Source organism: Mandrillus leucophaeus, unplaced genomic scaffold (assembly GCF_000951045.1).
Source record: "Mandrillus leucophaeus isolate KB7577 unplaced genomic scaffold, Mleu.le_1.0 Scaffold723, whole genome shotgun sequence".
In the NCBI taxonomy this organism is placed as follows: domain Eukaryota; kingdom Metazoa; phylum Chordata; class Mammalia; order Primates; family Cercopithecidae; genus Mandrillus; species Mandrillus leucophaeus.
In genome coordinates this window covers 1,507,370-1,534,033 of record NW_012107842.1, presented here as the reverse complement: position 1 = coordinate 1,534,033, position 26,664 = coordinate 1,507,370, and the positions used below count along the sequence as shown (strand labels likewise).

Here is a 26,664-nt window from a genome sequence, read left to right as displayed (position 1 = left end):
TGCCCCCTTTAGGTAGGTGTGGGCTGTTGGTCACAATCTCCACCATTCCCTATTGTCTTATACCTAACCCCTTTTACTCATTTGTTACCAGCCTATCCCCCTGCACACATTTGAGGGTTTTGATCCCTAAATGATTGTATTCTCATAAGTTTCCTGAGCTTCCTCAGGAATCCTAAGCACTGGCATATGGTAGCTTGAGAGATCTCTGTTTTGGGAGCATTTTGATTTGGAAATAAGGCCTATAAATGTTTATATTGATTTAAATTATTCTTGCTCCTGAAGATTTAAAATACTACAGAAGAACCTAAATGTCTTCCCTAAGGAAGTTACTTCTTCCTCTGTGAAGTGTCCTGTTTAAAATGTAAAGGTTAGATTTGGTTTGGAGGGACTGATTACTTATTGCCTTGTTGTACTGCTGAAGTCAGAGGGCAGGAAAAATGACCAAGAAAGATGGTGATGTTTCTCCTCAGCTCTGGCAAAGCACTTGCTGTTTGGTTGTTAATGCCCCATGTTTGCACAGGGCTTCGTAGCTTACAAAACGTTTTCTATTGTGTTCAAATTCTAACTCTGCTATTTAACAGCTGTGACTTAGGAAGGCTGTTAAACACCTTGTGCCTCCATCTCCCCATCTGAAAAATGATAATATCTTTCTTATCTAGTGTGGGTTAAAAAAATAAAAATTAACTGAAATAATAATGTATGAGACAGAATTTAGCCCAGTGCTTCATGTTTCGTAAGAATGCAAATATTAGTTTCTGGCAAGGTCTCTGTACGGCTTTCAAGAGAGGAATAATTATCCCCATTTTACTAAAGGAAAAACTGAAGCTTAGGGAAATTAAGTACCTTGCCCAAAGGTGGCCAAGGAGCCCTGAGAAATCCAAGATTCCCTGGACTTTCCATCTGGTCATCTGAAATCCTTAATTCCCCTTTCTACCCTTGAAATCTCCTCTTAGTAATAGCTCCCATAATGATGAAACTTGGAGATGAGTTGACTTTTCCTATTTTTGTAGCTTTCATGGGTGAGAGGGCTCCCACAGTGGTGGGAGCATGGTACCAGTTACACAGAGTTGGATGTCGGGGGAGAACCTGTCCACAATTTAATCTCATATACTTTCCCCCGAAGGACTATGAAGCAAGAAGAAAGGGGCATGCATTCCAGGTTTCCACTAAGGGACTACTCGTGCATACCTTTAGTGGGAGGTTTTCTGAAGTGAGTCAACTTGGCATTAAAGTATTCCTCAGGCCCCCTTCTGTTTCTCCAAGGAGGTTGTACAGAGGAAACCCTAACCAGACCAAAGGGCCTTTCATGGTTAGCCTTTGGATAGGGTATTTCTTCCAACTTGGTCTTTTCATCTACATACATTGCATAACCAGTCTTGTGAGACTCCTTTGAGAAGGATTTGCCAAGATTTGATTTGAGTTTCAGAATTTATTGGTTGCCTCCTTTTATGAATGATTATCAAGTGCTCTCTCTTTATGATTACCCAGCAGTTTAATTTTAGCCCTTGGGGTGGGTGGAGGGAGTCTTCCTGATATGTGGATATATAGATAGAACCATATGGAATGACCAATATTTAACCATTTTTTACCTACAAAAATGGCAATTTTATCTAGTTCAACCAAAGATTTGGCAAGGATGTAAATAGTAACAGAGATTAGCATTCTGTGACGACTTAAAAATTATCACTTTTTCTTCACAGGTGCATTAGGTATCTTGTGGCCTTGGAAAGCTCAGGGATATCCTGTAATGGAATCTTTCCTTGTCTAGTTTGCTCTCCTCTTTCAGTGGATTTTGGTCATGCCTCTGACATTGTGGCTGTGGCAGTAGGCGGTATGCAGAGTGGAGAATTAGTTATTATATGCTTAATTATTTTTAATTTCATAATTCCTAATCGGCTGGCATGTAGCTCTTTGCCTTTATCACAGACTTTAGAATTTGAAACTATTGGCCAAATCGTTTCTTAGTATAAAATGTTTTGTGTATTCCTTGCAAAATTCCCCCAAATTATATATTCACAGTCATCAGTGATCTAGCATTCAGGTGCAACTCCTTAGCCATGCCTACAACTAGCTTTTGAAATAAAAAATAGATTGAGGTAATGTATGTGGAAGTTTCTAGTATTGTGCCTGATATGTAATAATCACCCACTGATTGCTAGCAGAATTTGAAATTAGAGTGGAAACAATGGTGATTTGGGGTTAGATTTCTCATAGACATTAACACAATAGGGTGTACTATAAAGGCAGAGAATAGCAGACCATGGCCTTCATTCTAGCCATCATCAGAGTAGGTAAGCAAAGTCCTGCAGGATTCTGAATTGAGTATTAACGCATTCAAAGGTATTTGCTTGGCTTCGTTTCCTGCTTATGGATGCCACCAGGACAGGTCTTACATTTAAGTACATACTATCCTTGGAATTTCAGGAAATGCATGGATTTGACTGTTCGTGAACAACCAGAAGAACCATAAGCTGCCGATAGTGGCAAATTGGCTGAAGCACAAAGCACAAAGCTGACTTATACAGGCTGGTGTGAGGGAACTGGTACCAAGCTGAGGAGTGAGTTTCACTCTTGGCCTTCCTCTACAGATTTTTCCATTACCATATTCCCTTATATCTACTTATTTTGTGGGTATAACGATGTGGTCTAGTGATCTTCCAAAACTGAAGATTCACTGCACTCTAGAGACATATCTACTCCTGAATTTCAAGGATCTGCTGTCTTATTTAATTTTGCATTTATATTCTGCTACCTCTTGAAGATTCTATGGTGGCTTATGGGTTTAAGCATGTAATGTACCAAAAAAACAATCCAGACCTTTTTAAAAGAGCATAGTGAGTAAGTGTCAGGCTTTTGAGTAGGTGCCTTGATAAGAATAAGTTGTCCCTTAACATATTTGTGACTGTATGTTTAGTGGAGTGATTGTTTACTGAAAGTCAACTCTTGCCCAGGAGACTAGCTGCTCCTTGAGGGAAGGACCACACTGTCTTGTCTGCCTGCATTTTCTGCCCATTGAATAGGACTGAGAAGAGAATAGATGCTCAGTCTGTATTTTCAAGGAATGAACGAGACTGTCAGATTCCAGGTAATTGCACTGGGTGACATCTCCAAGTGTCTGTAATCCCATTCTCTCTACCTCTGTTGTGTGTCTTGGGGGACTGGAAGTCAGGAATTTTTTCTTAAAGTTTGAGTCCAAGTTTATGTCCTCCTCTGTGGGTAAAACCAATGTTTTCTGCAAAAACTATTTGGTTTTTAAAAAGTAAAATTGATATATGTATACATTGTATAATGATTTCCACAGTCAAAATAATTGATACTTCTAGTACCAGGCATGCTGTACCTTAGATCTCTAGAACTTGTTCTTTTTAAAACTGGAAGTTGATACCTTTTGACTACCATCTTTCCATTTCCCTCATCCACCAGCCACTGGTAAACCACTGTTCTGCTCTCTGCTTCTATGAATTCAACTTTTTATAATCTCACATATAAACAAGATCACGCAGGATTTGTCTTTCTGTACCTAGATTATTTCACCTAGCATCATGTCCTTCAGGCCCATCCATGTCGTTGCAAATGGCAGGATTTCCCTCCTTTATTATGGCTGAATAATATTTTATAATATACCACATTTTCTGTATCCATTTATCCTTTGATGCATTGCACACTTAGATTATTTTCCTAACCTGGTAATTGTGAATAGTGCTGCAGTGAACATGAGTCCCCAAACTAAAAGGAGCTGAGCAAGGCAATAAAGCAGGAGGAGAAGCAGTCTGACATGGGGACTCATAAGCTGTGTCCAGCCCCTGATCCCCACATTCTGAAGCTTTCCTGTTTCAAAGCCACCATGAGAGCTTGAACTGGCTTGCTGTAAACGTTAATGCTTGAATGGCCAAATATCTCTTTGAAATACCAATTTACTTTCCTTTTGACAGTGGTAGTTCTTATGGTAGTTCTATTTTTAAGTTTTTGAGGAACTTCCATACTGTTTTTCGTAATGGACTGTTGACTCTCCTTAATGAAAACTATTTGCCTAAAAGGTCTTAGGCTTTCTCATGTAACTCAATAGAAGAGACTTGGACCACAAAGTTTTTTGGATAGATAGTTGTGGTTCTGGCAGGGTAAAAATGAATGCTAGTGACAAATTATGTATTCGTAGAAAGGCTGTACTAGTGTCACATAATTTAACAAGTCTCAGAGTATCTCACACTTCGAAATGATCTTTCACATTCAGGAAATGCCACTGGTATGAAAATTCTGCCATTATGAAATTACATGAAGAATGAGCCCTTTTAGAGCTCTAAATATGTGAAGTTCCAGATCATTGACATATATCCACCCACCCAATCCTCTCAGTAATGGTGGGAGATAGATATCAGCATTTCATGTTACAGATGACAAATCTAAGGCTTGAAGCAGTTAATAATTTTCTCAGAGTCTTGTGGGCATCTGTCAGGGAGCCAGAACTAGGGTAGGAGGAGTCCAAAGTCATGTTCTTTTAAACAGATATTGTCACCTAATAATTGTGGGCAAGAGGTAATGTGGGAAGCCAATGGCAGTCCCTTCGGTTGTGATGTGAATTTGTTTATCAGCAACTTTTCAAGAAAGAGTTGTGGAGAAGTAAGCATGACATCAGGTTATGGAGAGGGCCCAGATTCCTGGAGAGCTGTGCTTGAAAGGAAAGCCGGGAGGAGGAAACGGAAAGCAGATAAGCCTGTTCGATTCTCTGTTTCACCAGGGGCCAACCCAAGACACAGCTTTGGAATGTCCTGTCCTTAGAACTATTGCCCAGGGCCACTCATGCCTAAAATTACAACACAGTAACAAAAACTACCAGTTGTTGGGCACATATTAAACATCACAAATATATCCTCTTGTCTAATGACAACCACCACCCTGGGGGGTAGGTGTTATAATGCCCATTTTATAGATCAGGACACTGGGGTAACTTGCTGAACATCATAATTTAGTAAATGCCAGAAACAAGATTTGAATCCAGACTTGTCAGAACCTAAAGCCTGTATTACATCCTCCAAATATCACTCCTTAGCCCTAATCATTCCCCTTTTGTGTTTGTGTCCAGCTTCTAGCTTGAAGTCCTTGACTTGGAGCAGTGATTCCTTTTGGAAGTGCTAGGAAGTTTTAAGGAGAGTTACTCTGAAATTGTAGCAGGAGAAAGGATATACAGAATGGGATATTGATTGAATGTACACAAAGGTATCCTTGGGCCTTTCTGACAACACTGGTCACCAGTGGAATTTTTCCTCTCATAGGGTCTACCATCTCTAAAAGAGAACAGAGTTCAACCATAAGAGTTTCTTATGGGAACCTCCAGAGTAAGGATAGACTTCTAGAACTTTAGCTACAAGTCCCCTCCCAGGTTTCTTTCTTTGTTTCAAGGGAAAAATTGAGAAGTCAGAAAATAATAGGAAAATTATTCTAGGCACTTGGAAGCAAAGTGGAAAAAGATAGTCACTGCAGGAATTTGAGAATCTTGCTTTCAATTTTTTCTCTAGAGATAATTTTCTTTGTATCCATATGGACTTGCCCATTTGCTGTAAAGCAGAGAGACTCTTAAAAAGTTTTTTAAAAAGGGAATTTTTGACAACATCTTGGAAAGCTGAAGTTATAAATATTATAAACAGTATGGTGGATAACACTGCCAAATTAAAAGGAGCTGGGCAAGGCAATAAAGCAGGAGGAGAAGCAGTCTGACATGGGAACTCATAAGCTGTGTCCAGCCCCTGATTCCCACATTCTTAAGCTTTCCTGTTTCAAAGCCACCATGAGAGCTTGAGCTGGCTTGCTGTAAAGGTTAATACTTGAATGGTCAAAGCTGGGACAGAGTCATGGAGCCCCTCTTATGACTGGACGAAGTTGGCTTTCTTTATAAATCAGCCTGTGTGGCTTACACAAGGGCAGGCCCTGATGCTCCCGAATATTTCCATGCCCAGGAGAACTGGAAGCACCACCATGTGTTTCCCTCATTTCTGAGGTCCCCTTCTAAAATTAAAAGTATAGTGTCAGGACGCTGCAAACTCTGCCCTATGGGGTTGTGCATCTCCAGGACCACACTATGCTCCATGAGACATGCGATCTTGTGAGTTTGCTAGGCCCCCCACACTGATACAGGTGGACCAAAAAAAAAAAAAAAAAGAAGGTGGGTAAATCATGTGTAAAGTTGTGGCCTCTAGGAGTATAGAGGAAAGAGACAGACAACACTGCAAGACAGACATTTAGGAGGGCATTTCCCCAAAGTTCGTTTTGCTTTTTGGTTTTGTTTCATTGTTTTCTTCTTCTTTTTTCCCTTTGGAAAGAGACAGAGGAAGGGGTATTAGAAGGATATGGAGACCTCTTAGATACGGAACAGACATTTCCAGTACATGTGACCACAGATGTTGATATTTGCCTCCCATCCCTCCCCTTCTTTGTGACCAGCCCAGAAGCCTCTGGAACCCTACCTTGAGGCCCCTGTTTGACCCATCCCTAACATGAAATAATCCATCCTCCAGCTTTCAGATAGGAAGGACTTGGCTGGGTTGCTGCTGCCATGGTAATGGGGCAGGTCGAGGTACTGACAAGACTTCCCAAGGAATGAAGAGACCCTTGCCTTTGCTCCTTCTCTATATCAACTCCTTTGTGTGGTCAACATGCCCCAATGTGGCCCTGTTTGCCCTTGCTCAAGGGACCTCTCATTGCCCTTCTCCCTTGCCCACCATGCTCCAGCCATTATGACTTTTTTTGGGTTCCCAGAATGTGGTATATTGGATCCTGTATGGAGTCTTTTAGCTTTGGATTCCCTAGGCTTGGTAAGTTCTTATTCTCCCCACTGTTGGTGCCTGGCTAATTCCTTAGGTCTCAGCACAAATTTCCCTTCATTCCTTCAGTCAACAAATATTCTTGAGTAGATCTATTATGTGCTGCACCCTATCCTAGGTGCCTGGGGCTACATCAGTGAAGAAAGCAGACAAAAAACCCTATCTGTGGACCTACATGCTGCCGCTTCCTTAAGATATTCTTGTCTGTTACCCTCCCCCTGGCCCTGCTGCACCCAGAGGCTAGATTAGGTCTTCCTTCCTGCATACACGTTCCCAACACTCTTCTCTTTCATGGTAACCATAACAGCTTGTCATCATGTACTTATTTGTGCATTCTTTATTTCATGTTGGTTTCCCTATGTTAGACTGTAGGTTCTACAATGTTGGGGATTATGTCTGTCTTATTCACCACTATATACTCAACACCAGCACATTGGTTGACACCCAGTAGGTGCTGAGTAAATAGGGGTGAAGGAATAGATAAATGAATGGATGACAATTATTTTTGATGGCAAATAGCAATATCAGGTATGAGGGTCCCACCCACTTCTGGGAGGAAGTTGTTTGAGTTGACATATGAGTTTTATGAAGAAGCTACACTGTGCTTCCAGAGTCACCAGAATTTGCAGGTTCTCACTTAGCCTTGCCTGGGGTCTAAAGCTCCTACTGCCTAAGCTTTAGGCATTTCATGATTTACAAAAATGGTTGTGACCATGCCTGACTTTAATGCAGCAGCTGTTTGCCTCTCCTTCCAGACTGGAGATTTCCCAAGGGGCTTGGTGAGAAACTGTTATACCGTAAGAACTACAGTTCCATTTATTTGGTATGCCCAGAATGTCATCTTCCCCTAGGCTGTGGTAGCACCCATAGAGATGGTCTTCGTTTGTATTAATCATTTTCATGCGCTTTGCACTCAGCTGCACTGGTATTCAGAGAAAAATGCTGCCATGACAACTGCCACAACAGATGGTATTTGATCAGTCTCTAAGCTACCAGGGAGATATATAGCAGTGCTTCCAAGGTTTGCATATTTTGCGTTATCAGGAGACCCAAGTCCAGCCTTAATCATGATTGAAATGCAAAGTTTTCCATTTGTTTCTTATCTCCTGATTCTCTTTCCAGTTGTTTGGCATTTGTTTTGATTTTTCTAACTCCCTAGCTCTCCTGGGTGGGGAAATACTTCAGGATATGGGAGACAAAGGCCGCAACACACATAGACCATGGAAGTTGCCCTGCAAGTCTAAGCTTCAGAGACTGTTGAAAAACTATTCAACTTTGGGATGGCAGTCTCAGCAGAGATCGGCAAAAAGGCTTAATTGCAGCCTCTCTCATGGATGTTCAGGCACTGCACAAGGTGGAGGCCACATTTGGCTCCAAACAAAGGGAATTCTGGGGAAGTGCATCCTGGTCTGCCCCTTTTCTCTACCTCCATCCTTCATCCAACACCTCTCTGCTCCCGGAGTCTCCAAGCCACGTGGTGGTCCCTCTTCTGGGGAAACCCAGAAGAGGGAATGCTGCAAATTCCAGCAACTCAGTCCCAGAGCTCTTGGACCCATTTCTATGGCAACAACTACAATAGCTTCTCACCCAGTCCCCAGCCCCCTTCAAAAACACTGGAATATCAGACTTCATACAGATATTTTTCAGCTCATTTTGGAAAGTAGTTTATATTGGCCACTATGTGCTAATGAACAAGTTTGGTCTCATTTACATACTTTGCTGTTTAAGAGTCTTTTCTTTCACCTGCCTCCCAACTTTAATCGGATCCTTATCTCATGCTGTGTGTCTGGATCACACATGAGTCTTGTTGAAGATGGGCACGAGAACATCATTGTGCTATAATGACTACTGGGGTGCTGCTGCTGGGGCCGTTCCCTCTTGAGATGTGGTAGGAGTTGGCAATTTCAACAGTACTCGAAGATGGATTGTGTTTACCTGTACAGTATTTAGAAGAAAACCTTAAGGTGAATTTTAATCACAAGAAGGACTGGATCAAAGAAACAATCTCCCTTTCTGATCTCCTTCCAAATGAAGCCAGGAGGTTGGAAGCCACATCTGACCCCATTCTGCTTCCCAGCCTCACTCTCTTCCTGGGGTGCAGATGAAAGAGCATGGGTCTCGGCCGCCTTGTCAGCAGTAATTTTTAACCTTAATGGAATCTTATTAAACAGTGGATTTGAGACTTGAGGAATGTTTTTTGAACTCCTTCTGTGAACAGAGAAATCATAGTAGAAAGGTAAAATTCAAGGCACTTGATGGACTTACGAATGATCTTTTAAATAATGACCATGTTCTTTGTTTTAACATTTTCTGGAGTGCAGACCAGCCATCTGCTTTTGGCTCCCTGTATTTCTTCTCTTTAGAAGAAAACACTGGTGCCCTTAGGCTTTTTCTGTTCACCTAATAAAGGAAGATCCTAATGCTTCTCTTGTTTATGTGCTCTGATTCTTCCTGAGACAGACAGGAATCAAGGTGTGTGTTGAATGGCTCTGTGGACCCTAGAGGAGGATTATCTAAATGCAGGCTCCTATGTATGATGGGCAGGAGGACTTCCTGGTTTCTCACCCAGCTCTGTCATTTACGTTGACCTGTGTAATCTTGGTCAAAAATCTGACTTCCTTACCTCACTTTCTGTATCACATAATACTTGCTAAAACCAACACCATCCAAAGAATTGAGTGCCATGCTGGCGCAGAGCAGACATCTACACAACAATGTTGACTGAATGAATGCTTGAAAGAATCCTGCAACTCAGGGCCTCTCAATCTCAGCACTGTTGACATTTTGGACTGGACAGTTCTTTGTTGTGAGAAGCTGTCCTGTGCATTGCAGTATGTTTAGCAACATCTTGGCCTTTATCCATAAGATGCTAATAGTACCCTGCCCCCGTTGTGACAGCCCCAAATGCTGCCAGTTGTTGACAAATTGGTCCTTCACCTCCACCCTAGCCAGTGGAGAGCTACTGATCAAAATTATAAAATTCTGTGAAAAAAATGACAGGACTTTAAAAAGTTAACAAAGAAGAAGTATTCGGGTAACTTATTTATAATTATCCTTTTAATAGCATCGGACATTAAAGGAAAGTCCAGCAGATGGCTGAATTGAAATGTATCAAGGCTAGCCTTGCAAACAGACACTATCATGTACTTTAAATGATGCTGTATGTGTTGAATGTTCCATAAATATAAGTAATGTACTTTATGCTTCTTGGAATGTGAGCTCTGTAGAAATAGTGTTGTAGTAGAACAGTGCTTTTCTTGAATATGTTGGCAGTTGTCTTTATTTTTTTATTCAGTGCCATATTGCTGGACTGTTGCTGAAAAAACTTAACCTACCTCGTCAGCCCACCTCCATGACACTTCCCAGGATAAATATCAAGTGTACTATTTTTGAATTTGCAATTAGAGATTCAGGGATGGTGAGCTTTTTCTTTTTCTCACTTTCCATGGGAACAAAATTGCCAAAGCCTCACTTACTAGCCATGTGCAAGATATTATATAAAAGGACTAGGAGAGAATGATAGGAAAAGGCAAGCAGTAGAAGAGGGATTTTATAATTTTATTATGATTTAAATACTAGTGTCTCTTTTGGGGGGCAACAAATCCTTTTGAGTGGATTTGGTATATTACCACTGTGTACAACAGTAGAAATAAGCACTGATAATTAACATTTTTTCTCAAAAGCAGGGTTTCATGGTATGGTGAAGTGGCATTCAGAGGCACAACTGTTATTACACTTACAAATGAGAGCAGATTGCTCCAAGACATCACACTCGGGGTACTCCCAGCCAGTCTTTCCTTTACTTTCCCCTCCCCTATTCCCTCTAAGCCAATAGCACCTGGTTGTCTGCATTTATGTAAATGCAGGCTTCTGTGTATGACAGGGAGGAGGACCTCCTGATTTCTCACCCAGCTCTGCCATTGACATTGACCTGTGTAATCTTGGTCAGAAATCTGACCTTCTTACCTCACTTTCTCCATCACGTAATACTTGCCAAAACCAACACCATCAAAAGTGGTCATCCCTGGGGCTGAACAGGGGACAGGAAAGATGAAAATAAGGCTTACCTTTCCTCCATGTATATGAGAAAGGACTTTCTGCAGTGATGGCAGGCATAACGCATAGCATCAACATTTAGTTCGCAGCAAGTTGCATTCTGCACCTTTTTCTAGAGATGAGAAAATGTCTTCCAGATGAGGACCCTTGAAGTGTGAGATGGAGGTTGGAAAGGAGATGGGAACCTGTGCTAAAAATACAAGGATGGAGTAACTTCAAGCTCAGGGTCGAGTAGAGTCTATAATACGGGTGCAGTTTTATTCAGGTGTCCCATAGCTTAATTTAAAGTCCTTGGAAGATATAAAGACTGGGCGTAGATAAGTCATAAAATGCCAAATGTCAGTAGGCGGGTGGATGTGATCTTCAGGAAGACTGCCTTGGAGCTAGACTCTACTCAAATTAGAGCTCTTAAATGTAGACACTTTACATTTTCTGTGGCTATGAAGGAGCATTGGGAAATTGCTTGGGGTTGAAGAAACAGGAAGGGTCACATGTATACTGTGGAAGGCTATCATTTATTAGTTCAAAATAAATTCCATGGGTTAAGTACTGATTTGAGTTCATAGGAATGTTGATGGAACCTGGGAAGTAATGAGGGGTGGGGTGATGGTGGAGGGGAATGAGTGGGGTCCCCATTGTTAAATGCAAATTGTGTGAAATTTAAAGATCTCTGTGCTAAGTCTAAAGCAATTTCTTTTACTTATGGTACCCATTGACATTAATCAAGCCAGAACATTTTCCTTTAAACCAAAAAATAATTAGCCCTGACAACTGAAGTCAAATTAGCCTGTTGGGAATGACCTAATTGTTCTTTTGGGAAGGCTGGACACTGGCTTGCCCTTGGCTGTGACGTCAGCCCTGGCAAACCTGGGAGATCTCACAGATTCTGGTGGGTCCCTTCTTGTCACAGAAAGCACAAAAGACAGAGGGGTCCAGGAGGTCACAGCCGTCCCCAGTCATCTGCAATGCCTCCCATCTGGAAAATTTTGTGTGTAAATGCTACCCAGATTCCTGCTAAAACTCCCATTCACTGTTTGTACGTTTGACTGCCTGCCTCTTTGGTGGCTGGCAATTTCTCCCAGCTGCTGGTAGATGGGTGTGTCCACTAACCTTTTCCCCACCTCCATTTTTCTGGCAACTGCTCAAGTTTTCAGGATTGCACTGGTGGTGGCAGTGACCAAGATGAGAGCTCCCATTCCGCCCTGGTTATTTTTGGCAGCTGTGAGCAATGCAAGGCCTCGACTTTTGGCACTATGTGGTTGGGATATTAGGTAAACTTTTCCTGTGCAAGTATAGACAAAGAGTCCTATCTTGCGTTCATTCATCCATCGGCCGTTTTTACAGCATTCTGTTTTCCCATTGTTCCTAATAAGAGATGGCTCTGGAGAGCGTGAACATTTATTAAATGTATATTGTTGTTTTTCCCCCCTAGATTGAAAACATAGATGCCTGCTTGAATTTCCTGGCAGCTAAGGGAATAAACATCCAGGGGCTGTCTGCAGAAGGTGAGTCAGAGCGCTTGTCATGAAGCTGCCTCATAATTAGAAATGCCCACCTGTTACTTATGAATGATATTAACACAATTAAGACAAGGGATGTTGGTGGGCTCCTCTGGTTTTGTTTTCCTTTAGGTTCCTCAACGGTTGCCTAGACTTGAGGATGCCAACGTTATTACTCACCAAAGACTCACTCCAAGAAGGTAGATTCAACCATACCAGCTGCCTCTGCAAGACCCTGAGAGGGTAGTGAAGGGAAAGCCATCCTATTTGAGAAAGATTTGCTTAAACAATGCTGGTTTGATTCACCTGTCTAGTAATTCAGTTAACTATCAAGTCAGGCCTTATCTATGGGAGAGAGCATGCTTCACCACAGAACATATTTCAGCTGTACAGTTCCCAGGGAGAAATGCTTAATCCTTATCTCTAACTTTTATTAGAGGAAGCAGCACTTTTTCTTGCTCTTATAAAATGCGTGTGATTTATTAATGCAACGCTATATTTTTACATCGTGATTAGTTTTTAATGAACTTAAATTTGGTGACTAATTAGCACATTAGTTCACCAGCGTTTTGCTATTAAATTAGTTATTGGTCTGGAGATGGCTGGTTTGAATTCTCAGCCACCTCAGACAACATCTCAGCCTGAAACTTTCACGCTCTCTCCTGTTTGTAAATACAAGCAGCTGCCAGCTCAGAGCTGCCATAGGCCCAGACATCCTCCCAAGCTCATTAGGCTGCACCTGCCTCCAGTTTTCCCAGAACAGGTAAAGCAGTTTGGGCTTCAGACGATAGCGCCTTTCCCTAGTGAGACTGCTTTTTGAAAGGATGCCTGTTAGCATGGACTCTGGTGGTCAGGGTGGGGCAGAGGAGAACAATGAGAAAGGAAACAGCCAAATGGAGCAGGTAAGTTTGCAGGCATGATGGATTCCGTCTGGGACCTGTTCCTTGCCTTTGCTCTGCTACACGGTGAAAGCTTGGTTTTCCTGGCTGCGTTTCCGAGTGGTAGTCTCTTCTGGTATTAGGGGTGGGCAGTATAAATGGCCATGATTAGTGCCTAGTGGGTGTGTTGTGTCTCATTGGGACTGTAGGAATTCCCAATTGATGAACTGTAGGAACTCTGATGTGCTGGACCTGTTCCCAGTCAGGCACGGACACACTGCTTCCAGAGGTCACAGAAGCAGTCGTCGTGTGGTCAGTCCTCATTCCAGAGGATTCCCCAGCCCTGGGGTACGGACCCTCATCCATGGGGATAAGATCAGGGCTGGCTGACATGTGGAATATGCTTTGCTGTGGGGCGGGGGTTTGCTGGGAGTAGGCAGATGCAAATTCCCATTCAGAGGAGCACATGATTTCCTCCTGGTACGGAGTTCTTATGCTGGCTGGTAGGTGGCAGGGCATGCTCCTCCTAGTTTCTGGGAGTGATTAAACTCCTGGCACAGGCCTGTGTCCCCTAGCAGAGCATAAGCAGGGACTTTTATAAGGTGTGCTTGGCAGCAAGTGGCAGCAGGGCCTCTTGGGTATGCAGACTCTGCAGGCCTGCTTCATCCTGCCTGGCTGGGAGTGACCCCTGGCCACTCAGCTATCTTCCCATTGTCCTGACTTCTGCCTCATTTGTTCTCCCCGTCTGCCCCATCCTCTCTGTACCCCAAGGCATAGAGAATCTATGCAATAAGTATTTGTTGAATGAACAAGTACCAACTATGCTTTGAAGGTTTTTATCTGTATTGGCTTCAGTTCTCACAACTAAAGTTGGAGTTTATGACAGCCTCAGTTTATAGATGAAGAAACTTTGGCTTAAAGGGGTTATGAGTGACATCCCTGAAGCATGTAGCTAGAGAGTGGCAGAGCCAGGATTTGCACCCAGTTCTGTGTGATTTCAGAGCTCATGATCATGGCATCTTCTGGGAGAGCAGGTGGATAAAATCTAGGTATGCCTTGTAAAGGTAAAAGAAATGAGGTTTAAACTCTTGGTTGCCTGGAACATAGTTTCAGAAAATGTTATAGCCCATGGAGGCACATCATGCAGAGAGATACTCATCCATCTGCCCCTTTTTAACATTGGGATGACCCTTGGAGGCTCTGAGCATGGGAAGAGCATACCGTAGCCAGTGGTAGCAAGCCATCATGGTATAACCATGAAGGAGTTTTATGGTATTTCAGTAACTGCCTTAACTGTGCTATGTTGAATCCCCATCCTTCCTGCTGCGTCAAGACTCACTTAATGATATTTTGGCCAGAATGTATAGCTCTTTAGTCATCTTCAAGTTGTCACAATTACTTGATGCCCATATTTATGACTCAGTCATGGTCATTTTTAAACTTCAATCTCATTTTAAACTTCAGTCTCAAACTTCAAGACTCTACTCAAAGCTCTTTACCCTCATTCCTTCCAGTACAAATGGCTTTAGGAGTTTGAAGAGAGTTGGGGGCATGCTGACTTGACTTTCTCTCCTTTCCCCTTCCCATGTTCTTGTGTCTGAGCCTCCAGAATTGAGGCAGCACAGAGGAAGCAGAGTTCTGCTGCTGGGGAAGGTGCTGTCCTCAGTATACATCACTGCCACTGTCTCAGCTGGTAGTCTCAGCAGGCCCTTCTGACCAGGACTCACTCCCATGTAGCTCCCAGGGCACTGGTGGTCTTCTGTGAGACTTGGCCAGATCTTTTACCTCAGTCTTATGATCCCTCCAATACCTACCATAGGACTAGCAGGAACGTGTGGGCTCCATTTTCCACTTGCAGTGGGTGGAATTGCAAGGCCTCCTGTCACCTGGCAGCAGTCCCCCACCAGACAGTCTCTCTCCGGTTCTTTTCCCCACTCAGGTGGCCAAGAGGCAGATAAGCCAAGTCTTTTCTAAGCGGATGTCCAATTTGGGACTGGAATGCCAGGACCCTCCTTCTTGGCAGCACCCCCACTTTGAGCGATCCTCAGAGCTACCACTCCCTTGACTTCAAGGGGCCCAAGGACTCTGCTACCTTGCCTCCTTGGTGAGGGGAGGAAAATATCCTTTCTCCATGATCATCAAACATTGTCCCCCCAAAATGACATTCTGTCATCTAGATCTTCTTATATTTTTTGGAGGTTGGGGAGTGATGAAGATATTAGTGGTAAAAGTGTGAACTGCTGCATTCCTTTGGGAAAGTGGCCCCAACGTCTGCCACATTCTCAAACTTACAACAAGCAAGGGTACTTAGAGCCTTTAATCCTCAAATTTGGCCTTATTCACAATTTCAGGGTACAGACAATATCTCATTTGACATCATGTTAAATTACAGGAATAGATTTATTGAGAACTTATCACATGTCAGTCGCTGAGCTAAATGCTGTGCATATTTATATCTTATTTAGTATCCCCAGCAACCTTATGGGGTCAGTATTAGTATTATCCCCATCATACAGATGAGCAAACCAAGGCCCAAAGAGATTAAGCTACACAGTAAAAAAAAAAAAAAAAAAAAAAAAGGAGAGCCACAAGATCAGCAGTGGCTAAACTACCCACATCTGCTGATTCAAAGGCCTGATGTGTGCTAATGCACATTACTGCGTATGTTTCTATCCACCTGCGTAACTACTAGCAAAGCAGTGTGGTGTATTAAAAAGTAATGTGGATTTAATGCTTTTTGTTTTCCTTTTGAAGATGACTGAGTGCCCTGAGGCTCCTTCTCTGATGAAAAAAACATCAGCAGTTGGAAGGCCTCATAGATACATCTCCACCCTTGCCCAGTCTAAAGCTGGGTTTGCATTCAGGAGGGTGTATGCACCTGTCCTCAAAGCATTTCAGCAGCTCAGGCCTGCCTCGACCCGCCTGCTAGAGAGCCACAGGGAGCCTTTGTTCTAGGGCACAGACAGCGGATGCTTGGGGGCAGAGGCTGCAGGCCCAAGTGAGCCCCATGGAGGTGCTGCTGGTTTGGGGAACTTCCCTGGACTAGACCTCCCTGCCCCATCAGTTTTCCTGAAGATTGAACCGATCTATTTGCTCTTGGAGATGTGCCAGAGTCCTGTGAGCTTGGGCCTCCCTTTGCCCTGGGGTGATGTTCAAGATCCTCCACCAACCCTTCCCCAAGACACACCACCTGTCACAGCCATCTGTAAACCTGCCCCTGTGAGGAAGGATGGCCTTTATCTCTGGCCGTTTTGAGAACACCTGGGGTTTGTGCTATCTGGCCCTGAGCCCATCCTCCTGCAATGGAGAAGCGGAGGTTGGGGAGTAAGGCATATTCTATCTAGTTCAGCAAATGTTTCCTGGGCACATCCTGTATGCCAGGCCCAGTGCTAGGCACTGGGGTACATCCGTAATCAAGTCAGTCATATTAAACTAACCTTGATTCCAATTAATAAAAGAGAGCTGTGTTAGTGGTAAGCACAGGATCCAGTGGTAACCAAAGAAAGGCAAATCACCTTTTCCTGGGGCTCTCAGTGGGGCTACACAGAAGTGGTGATGATTCCCCCCAGATTTCTTGGGATAAATAGGCATTTGCCAGACAGAAAAGGAAGGTGAAAGGAAACCTGAACAGAAGATCAGGCATAGGTAATATTAATATGATGGGGGGAAACCTTGCAGACATTGTATACACAAAAGTAGGAACATCCTTCCAGGTGGAAGGAGTGTATGCTTTGAAGTGAAACCAGTTGCTGATTTGATTAGCTCAGTCCTGGGTTTGCTGCCCTGAGGACCAGAGATCTAGGTACTGAGTTTGCTCCTCCTCTCATCCCAAGCTAGAAAGCAGGAGGTCTTTCTGTACCTGTAGGGTGAAAACAGCAGGTGGAATGTTTCCATTTCCTCCTACCTATATTACCTGAGTATGGCATTGACTGGGACTTTCAGTTTCTGTTTCCTAGCAGAAGGGGCACCATAGGCTCTGCTCCCACCCTCTCATCGCACTTCTCCTATGGGTAGAGTCATTGGCAGACTTGGAGAGCAGCAAGAACACAGAGGGCTGACGAGTGGAGGGGCAAGTAAAGTGGTAGATACCAGTTATATACAGCTGGCCCAACTGCAGGGACAATGCTGCAGGCTCCACAGTCCTTAATCAGCTGGGTGAACCTCACACAACCGTGGCTCAAGGGAATTGAATAAGAGTTCTGCAGCTCTGTGGTCTGCACAGCCCCCACTTTGGCTTTTCATCCCTTATACCCTACAAAGCAGGTTTCTTTGTATTAGATTATTTCAGCGCTTGTGCCATTGTAAACCAAGCCTGAAGTTTCTCTTTAAAAATGTTGAAAGAAAATAACTCCTATTTATCTTACTCTTCATTCCTGGCATTACCCACAGCATCTATGCAGATTAGGACCAGCCAATGGGAAGAAAGCGATTAGTCAGAACCCAAAGAAAGTGGAGTCAAGGCAATACTAATGCAAATAGAAATTGGAATATGAGAATATGGCCTATGCAATTTGCTTTTCTGTTGCCACAAGAGTGGCCACAGGAAGAGAAAGAACAGGGCTCCAGTTTGGGTTTAGCCACAACTGGCTAGTGTCTCCTTGGGCAAGTCAGTTCTCTCTAAATCTACATGTTTTTCCTTCTCTAGAAGTCCAGAGGGCGAGGTTAATCAGACACAAAATAGTAACTCCTTTTCCAAAGCCTTGGGGAATGTCATGAGGGAAACATTCTTGTGGGGCTTTGGGATTTTTTTTAGGCTTCCTGTGGAACTGGCTTACCAAGGCTCGTGGAACAGACAAATACCATTTGGAAATATGGAAAGAATATAATTCTAGCTATTTTGGATACTGTCTGTTATAGACCACCCAAGGTAGAAACTGTGTGGCTGTCAGCACATTCAGCTCTCTTGAGTTTTTGTAATCAGAAAAGAAAATTAAACAGTTATAATGTCCATCAATTGGTGAATGGATAAACAAAATATGGTGTATCTATATGATGGGAATATAAAAACTGACAAATGCTCTAACGTGGATGAACCTTAAAACATTATGTTAAGTAAAAGAAGCCAGATGCAGGCCCGGCGCGATGACTCACGCCTGTAATCCCAGCACTTTGGAAGGCCGAGGTGGGTGGATCACCTGAGGTCAGGAGTTCAAGACCAGCCTGGCCAATGTGGTGAAACTCCATCTCTACTAAAAACACAAAATTAGCCGGGTGTGGTGGCATGCACCTATAATCCCAGCTACTTGGGAGGCTGATACAGGAGAATCACTTGAACCCAGAAGGCAGAAGTTGCAGTGAGCTGGGATCACGCCACTGCACTGCAACCTGGATGACAAAGTGAGACTCTGTCTCAAAACAAACAAACAAACAAAACCAGATGCAAAAAACTATATACAGATGCTCCTCAACTTACCCTGATAAACCCACCATAAGTTGAAAATAAATGCATTTAATACATCTAACCTACTGAACATCATAGCTCAGCCTAGCCTACCTTAAATGTGCTCAGAACACTTGAACACTTACATTAGCCTATAGTTGGGCAAAATCACCTAACACACAGCCTATTTTATAATAAGGTGTTGAATATCTTATGTAATTTATTGAATACTATACTGAAAGTGAAAAACAGAATGGATGTATGGGTACTTGAAGTACAGTTTCTACTGAATATCTGTTGCTTTCACACTATGGTGAAGGTGAAAAATTGTAAGTGAAACCATCGCAAGTTGGGGACCATCTGTATTGCATGATTCTATTTATGTGAAATATCCAGAAAAGGCAAATCTGTCGAAACAGAAAGCAGATCAGTGGTTGCCTGGGAGTGGGTTTGGGGATTGATTGTAAATGAGCACAGGAATCTTTTTAGGATGATAGAAATACTTTCTAAATCTAGAATTTGCTAAATTTACTAAATATCATTAAATTGTTCACTTAATTTTATGAAATTACACCTCAGTAAAACTGTTTTAAAAACCAGAAAGATTACCATTGCATTTTCTCTAATGTTAGATCATTCGTGATTTTCCTTTCTGGTCACCAGTGACTGTGGCATACAGGGATGAGCAGAGAGAATGGACCACTTCTCAGGCTTCCTTTGGGTGAAGAGCTCTGTAGTGGGTTCTGAGGAGGCTACAGGTAGTATGGCCACATTTTCTCAGCCAAAAAGGGAAGTACAGAGTTGGGCAGTATCCTAGGTGCACTCATTTTCTCATTTATTGTTTATTTTATTTTATTTGTTATTTATTTATTTTGAGATGGAGTCTTGCTCTGTCACCCAGGCTGGAGTGCTGTGTCACAGTCTCGGCTCACTGCAACCTCCGCCTCCCGGGTTCAAGTGATTCTCCTGCCTCAGCCTCCCGAGTATCTGGGACTACAGGTGCCCACCACCGTACCTGGCTAATTTTTTGTATTTTTAGTAGAGTCGGAGTTTCACCATGTTAGCCGGGCTGATCTCGATCTCTTGACCTTGTGATCTGCCTGCCTAAGCCTCCCAAAGTGCTGGGATTACAGGAGTGAACCACCGTGCCCGGCCTCATTTTCTCATTTAATCTTCAATTAATTCTCATAACAATCCTACAGGAAAGGTACAGTAGGACATATGCTCATTTTAAAGAAGAAAACCGGGGCTCAGAGAGATTGAATCCTGTAAAATCTCAAAGTGTATAAATAATGGAGTGTAGAGATTTAACCACAAGTTTTTCTGGCTCCAAAAAATGAGAGATCTTTGTTATAAAAATGCTGCCTCCTAAGAGGAAGTATATTTATTGGAGGAACACTATAGTCTCTGACAAATGAAAAAAAATGTTTTAGGGAACAGTGGCCATTCTGATCAGTAAACGACTAAATGACCATGGTAGGTAGAGAATACAACAGGACTGGCTCTGTTTGTCTGCACTGAGATTGGGCTGGTAGGTTATGGAGGGTGCTGATGTGAACATGCCTACTTTTTGCAGTGGATGACCCCGATCCTCTGGGTACGCTGAATTGTTAGTTCCTCTCCTCTTGTTTTTTCTTGGTGTGGTTAAAAAAAAAAAATGCATCATGGAATATTTGACATCCCAGAAAAATAAAGAATACTCAAATGCCTACCAGCTAGCTTAATAAATAAAACAGGATGGCTATACAAGTAAGCCAAGTTACACAGTGTTAGAAAACTGGACCCTGAGTCGGAAAACCTAGATTCAAATCCCAGCTCCAGTGTTTATTACCTTGGACAAGTCATAAAACCTTTCTGAGCTTCTGTTTCCCCTTATGTGAAAGAGGGATAATCCTACTCACTTCCCGTGTTGTAAGGATTAAATGAGATCATGCACATAAAGAGCTTAGCCTGATACACACTGGTTAATAATAGCTCTTATTGTTATAAACTGTATGACTTGATAACTGTAAAAGGCACTAAAAATAAATCTTACATAGATTTCATCTATCCCCGTAATTAACAGTACTTTCTCCCTTCAGTGAATTCAGTTTTGAGGGGAAATTGTTTTCTTAACTTAATAGGCACTAACTTGTGTGTCAGTCCTTGCTTGGCTTACCTTGATTCTGTCCCTAGCTCTTGTCACTGCCCAGTTGGGTGACTATAGATATGTCACTTCACCTTGTGGGCCTTTGTTTTCCCATAAGTAAAGTGAGTAGCTAGCTGAATTATTTCATCCAAGCCTCACACTCTGTGATTCTCATGTACCACTGAGAACATTTGGAATCAGAAGTAGAACATGCTACAGGTGTGTGCCTCTCCTTTGGTTTCCTTAGTGTGGAGAAGGAAGCATGGCTGAAGGATTAAAGCTGAATTACCAAAAGAGACTGAAGGGCTGGCCCACCCCTTGGGCGTTTCTCTGCTTAACACATCACACAGAGTGGTTTATACGCAGTGACTTTGCATCCTGACTTGCCACATCAGTCCTGGCTACCAACTGTGGTCTGGTATAATTAAGAGCTCCCCACTCCCTGACTTTCATTCTCAAAAGAATCATAGTTAACACAATAGATTAAAAGGTCACCATAGTAAAAACTGTCATTTATAAGGTATGAAGCTGGAACTGTATGAGACTCTCATTCAGGATTCTGGGGTTATAGTCATATAATAACCAAGACGAGTGAAGGACTTCACTGTTTAAAGTGCGCTTTTGCCTAAATGCTCCCATTTGTTCTGCAAAACAACCTTGTGCAATGGGGCAAAGTGGTGTCCGTATTGCCTTTCTACTGAGGCCCAGAGAGATTAAGTGACTTGCCTGGGGTTGCACAACTAGTAAGTGATAAGAATACAGATTGGAACTCATGGCTTAGGTTTTCCAAATGCTGTGCTCCTGTCTGCTTTGTCCTGTGATAGAATCTGCTAGCTCCCAGAGTAGGGTGTGAAGGCTGGATTCTAGAAGTTTGCATTGTCAGTTTCTTCAGAGCCTGGAGAATGGGATGCTCCAGGAGGAAGTAATTCAGCCTGACCTAATCAGCAGATCACGTCGGGCCAAGGCACTGGCAGGGCACACTTCCTCTTCTGCATGGAATGGAGCTTGCTTCTGAAAGGACTCCATTCATACTTTCTGCCCCTCAACTAAGCCTTGGAGGAAACTCTTGTTCCTTCACTAGCAGCCTCTTTCCCAGCCCGGGGCTAACCTGTAAGTGTGCATTACCTACCCTTCTAACAAGGCGTTTGAAGCTTTCTTGCTTCACATCTGTCTTTCCCCCCTTGCCAGTTAAGAAAAACCCATTCTAGAGTGATAGGAAAGCAGAGAGTACTGAGTATGTTTGCCCCCAAGGTTCCTTCTCCTCTGTCCCTCATGCTCAGTGGCCCCCGAACTTCACTCTTAGGGTCTGCTCAGACTCTGGCCATCTGCATCTAGTGTTAACTGCATAGAAAGGAGGGATCTCCCAAGGAGAAGCCCCTTGTGAGCCGTGGCCTTTGCCTGTGAATAAATATTTTATTCTCCTCTGCAACTCTTTATGTGTGCCTTGAGGCAAATGCATTTTAACGTTGAAAAATACTGTCTGGAATAAAAACAAACATTTATTCCCACTCTGTTCTAATTTCTTTTAATGTAGGGAATATTTTGTATGAGTTCATTATGGAAGCAAGTCCTTCTAGCCTGTCCTATACCTACCCCAAATTAGAGTTATTTGTTCAGCAGATGAGGGACACAGAGCCACATATTTGAGAGTAGAACGACTGGGGAAAGCAGAGCACGCAGATCATGGAGTGGGACAGCAGCCACTTGGCACACTCATTGTGGCTTGAAGCTTAGAACATGGACTTGGCAGAAGCCAAGTGCACTGTGAAGACCCATGAGCTTCCCCCAGTGCCAGAGTTCCTCCATCCCCTGCCTGTAGAACAAGCACAGTCTTGCTCGAGACGCTTGCTTTTTCAGCGGTGTCCTTACTGAGAATTTCCTCTTGGCACCTACCAGACATCTAGTTGCAACTTGCCTCCTGTATCCACTCTAATTCTAATGGCGAGAATAAGCTAATTTCTTTGTGGTATAGGCTGATTTTAATTGACTGTGATACCAATGAAGTGTTCAGGAAGCCTGTCATATCCTAAAGAAATCAAACTCACGTGCAGGCTGAAACAGCCCGTTGAACAGGAAGAAGAGCTCCCCATCTGACCAGAGTCTCTCTATTGTCTTGCAGAGATCAGGAATGGAAACCTCAAGGCCATTCTAGGCCTCTTCTTCAGCCTCTCCCGATACAAGCAGCAGCAGCAGCAGCCCCAGAAGCAGCACCTCTCCTCACCTCTGCCGCCCGCCGTGTCCCAGGTGGCCGGGGCCCCCTCCCAGTGCCAGGCTGGCACCCCTCAGCAGCAGGTGCCAGCCGCTCCCCAAGCCCTGTGCCAGCCTCACCAGCCAGCGCCACATCAGCAGTCAAAAGCACAAGCTGAAATGCAGTCCAGGTGGGGGCTCCTTGCCAACTGATGGTTCTGTTTCTCAGGCATCTTCCTCCACACCAACCAGTCTCTAGGCTATCCTGTATGGGTTTTTCATTTGTGCTTCTTCAATGCTGAGAGCTACTGGTGGTTAGTGGGAAATTAGCATGGCCTTGAAATGGATACAGTGAGGAGCCCTTCTTGTGTCTGGCGGAGATGTATACTTTTATAGGTCAGAATTGCCAGCAGCCAAAGCTAATTAGCTGCTCCTGCTATTACTCTGGCCTATTACACACATGCTTGTAGGCAATAAACAGCCCCTAAAATAGACTTCAAACCCCTTTTGTGTGTCTGCCTACAAGCTGAATGTCCAGTGTTATACATGAGAGTAGTTTTACTTAGTGGAGGTAAAAGTTCTATTCCAGTGGATGCCTCTGCTTTGCCAGAACAGAAATGTAGAAGGCACTGAAGAAAGGTGGCAAGGGAAGGAGGCAGCCATCCCTGAGCGGGGCAGCATCGCCTAATGGGAGCAATTACCATTAAATGTGACTGTTGTGTTGAACTGCCATGAGGAGAGTCCCACAATGCAGGAGTGATCGGCAGGGTTAGGGCCTGGATTTTGTTCCCAGGGGGACTGACGTTTACCAGTCATACTCACCAGGTACAAGCCAATTGTCACTGTAGTTACCATCTACTGTGCTACAATGGAAATAACATCACTTTGTAAAACTTTTGTCTTAATGGCAGAAAAAAAAGGAAGACTTTAGAAACTAGAGAGTTCTTGACTCGAGGTCAAGTTCTACAGAAAAGTTCATACTGTTTTCTTTTAAGCCACAAGACTTCAGCTATAAGCCCTAAATGTCACTGATCAGATTGATTGCTTGATTTCATCCAGTGTGTGCTGAAGTGTAATGGCCTTTCCTTTTCATTCCCCCAAAGCACCAGCATTAATAATCATAAGGCTTCTCACACACCTTGATGTACCTTTTATTACCCATTGTAGTTAGGCAGAGCACAAAGCTGCTCAAACACAGCTGCTGCCTTATAGACAGTTACAGCCTTCTTTTTTCCCCATGAGAAGTGCTATTTCCCAATTGTGATGGTGTTAAAACCAGCAGTGATGGGTGTAATGTAAATCAGGCCCCGTAATTAATTATCTAATTATATCCAGTTTGCATTATGGAAATTTGTGGGGTGGGAGAGATGCCTGGACTAGCAATGAGGAACAGACAGCCTAGCAGCCAGTTGCCGAACCCTTTCCCTGGAGAACTGCCTGAGTGGGAGTCACTCCCAGTCAGAGCTTCCCTGATGGACATGGATGATTTAAATGATCAGGGCGTCATTTCCCAGACTGCATTCTGCCGAGTGCTTATTCCCTGGGATGTTAACTTGGGTCATATTGCAGGAGATGAGTTCTGTGGTGGGGGAAATATTGGGAGATAATTTGGGTTAAATTGTTATATGGCTGTCATTGTAGGTCTACTCAGATCCTTGAACCTGCCAATATGCATTTGTTTATTTAATTGGTATTAAGCCTCCCATGTGCCAGACACGGTTCTAGGCACTTGGGAGTCAAGAATGAATGAGATTGCCAAGGTGCGTGCTCTCCTCTGCTCCTGGAGGAGGCAGGCAAACAAGCACATGAACAGGGAAGGAAGCTATCAGATAGTGGTGAGTATTATAATAAGACGATGGGATTCAGAGGGGCTGGGTTGCTAATTTAGGTTTGGTTGATAGAAAGGTCTCTCTCAGCACATGAATGGTAAGCTTGGTGTGTTGGAAGAGCATAAACAAGGTTACTATAGCTTAGTAGGGGAGGAGAGGGACCAGTGATAAGGTGGTTTGGAAGGAGAGAGGGCCGCTACGATTTATGTGGATGACAGTGTGACCTGTGGTCCCTGGAGTTGTGCATTGCTGTGGTACTCCGGCCCCGTCATAGAGTACCAGTTAAACTGGATAGGGTTTGGACTCCATTCTAAGGGTGACAGGAAGCCATGGAAAAGTCTTAAAGTAGTAGGAAGACTTGATCTGATTGGCAGGTCAAAAAATCCACCTTTACTCCTCTTTGGAGAATGAAATTGTGGAGGAGCAAGAATGGAAGGAAGGACCCCAGTTGAGAGGACTTTGCAATCCTATAGATAAGTTGGGTCAAGGTAATAGAAGCAGAAATGGAGATGGACCAATTCTGAATCCTAAGGCAGTTGAACCAAGAGGCATGCAAACAGATTAACTCTCTGGAGTGACGGAAAGAGAGGAATCACAGAGCTTAGATTCCTGGTTTGAACAGTTAAGTAAAGTAAGTGGTGGTATTATTCTTTGAGATGAGGAAGCCGGGGAGAGCAGGTATGCATTATGAATGTTCAGACAGGCGGTGACACAGAAAGGAGCATTCTACAAACTTGGCCACAGCACTCTTCTTATTTTATAGAGCATCTCACTGCATAGGGTTCCAAGGAACATGCATTGGGAAATACTGGTTTATGCCACTGAGCTTTGCTAGCCGGAGGCATCCATTTCCATGGTAGGCATTTGTTTTCTTAAAATAACCAGATATTCCAGTCAGAGCACCCATCTCCTAGTACGCCAAGACATCCTACTACTAACGAGTGCTTTACCTAAAGAAGAGCCAAACTTACTTGAGTCAGGTTTTTACATTCATTTATTCCAGCTACAAAGTGTCCTGACATAATGGCCCACCACCTACAGTGGTGACATGGACTGGGCTTTGGAGTTGCTGTATGTTCTTACCCCTTCATCTTGCCCAGGTTGGGTTACTTCTGCAGAAGGCTGGTTTTTGTTTGTTTTTTTTTTTTTTTGAGATGGAGTCTCGCTCTGTCTCCCAGGCTGGAGTGCAGTGGTGCGATCTCGGCTCACTGCAAGCTCCACCTCCCGGGTTCCCGCCATTCTCCTGCCTCCGCCTCCCGAGTAGCTGGGACTACAGGCGCCTGCCACCATGCCCAGCTAATTTTTTTGTATTTTTAGTAGAAACGGGGTTTCACCATGTTAACCAGGATGGTCTCGATCTCCTGATTTCGTGATCCGCCCGTCTCAGCCTCCCAAAGTGCTGGGATTACAGGCGTGAGCCACCGCGCCCAGCCAGAAGGCTGGTTTTATTCACTATATCCTGATATTTTCTAATTTTATTTCCAAAGGATAATCTTGTTCTCAAGGTCTAGGGATATGCTATCCCATGCTAACACTCTGGCTATAAATTTAAGAATGATAAAATTACATCAGTGTCTCGGTCTCCAGATTCTGTATTTGATTACCAAAATTCCAAGGGTAGTGGTTTGGACCCTTGATTATGAATGTCAGATGTTGATGCAAACCCCCCACATGCCAGGTTTGTTTTGTTTTTTCCGTTAGAACTCTGCCTAAAAACAATTTTGAAGCTACCTAGTTTCAGCACCCCTGGGGGGTAGCAAATACTAAAGCTTGGACAACTTTCCGTGAGGTTTGCTAGTAAAGGAGCTATGGAAGTTGGCAAAGAAAATCTGAGAATTTGTTTGCTCCACTGGCATGAAGGAATCAGAGCAAATCCTCCATGACAGCCTCAT

General features: G+C 43.5%; 1 protein-coding gene across 4 annotated transcripts in view; it reads left to right on the top strand.

Annotated features, from left to right (window-relative positions):
* Positions 1-26,664, top strand: part of NAV2 (neuron navigator 2) — an 808,709-nt gene that overhangs the window by 510,291 nt on the left and 271,754 nt on the right. For all 4 annotated transcript variants that reach the window (XM_011965412.1, XM_011965411.1, XM_011965410.1 and 1 more), the window contains exons 4-5: positions 12,304-12,376; positions 22,876-23,134. In XM_011965412.1, coding sequence (XP_011820802.1) covers positions 12,304-12,376; positions 22,876-23,134 — 332 coding nt within the window. The remainder of the gene's footprint in view (positions 1-12,303; positions 12,377-22,875; positions 23,135-26,664) is intronic.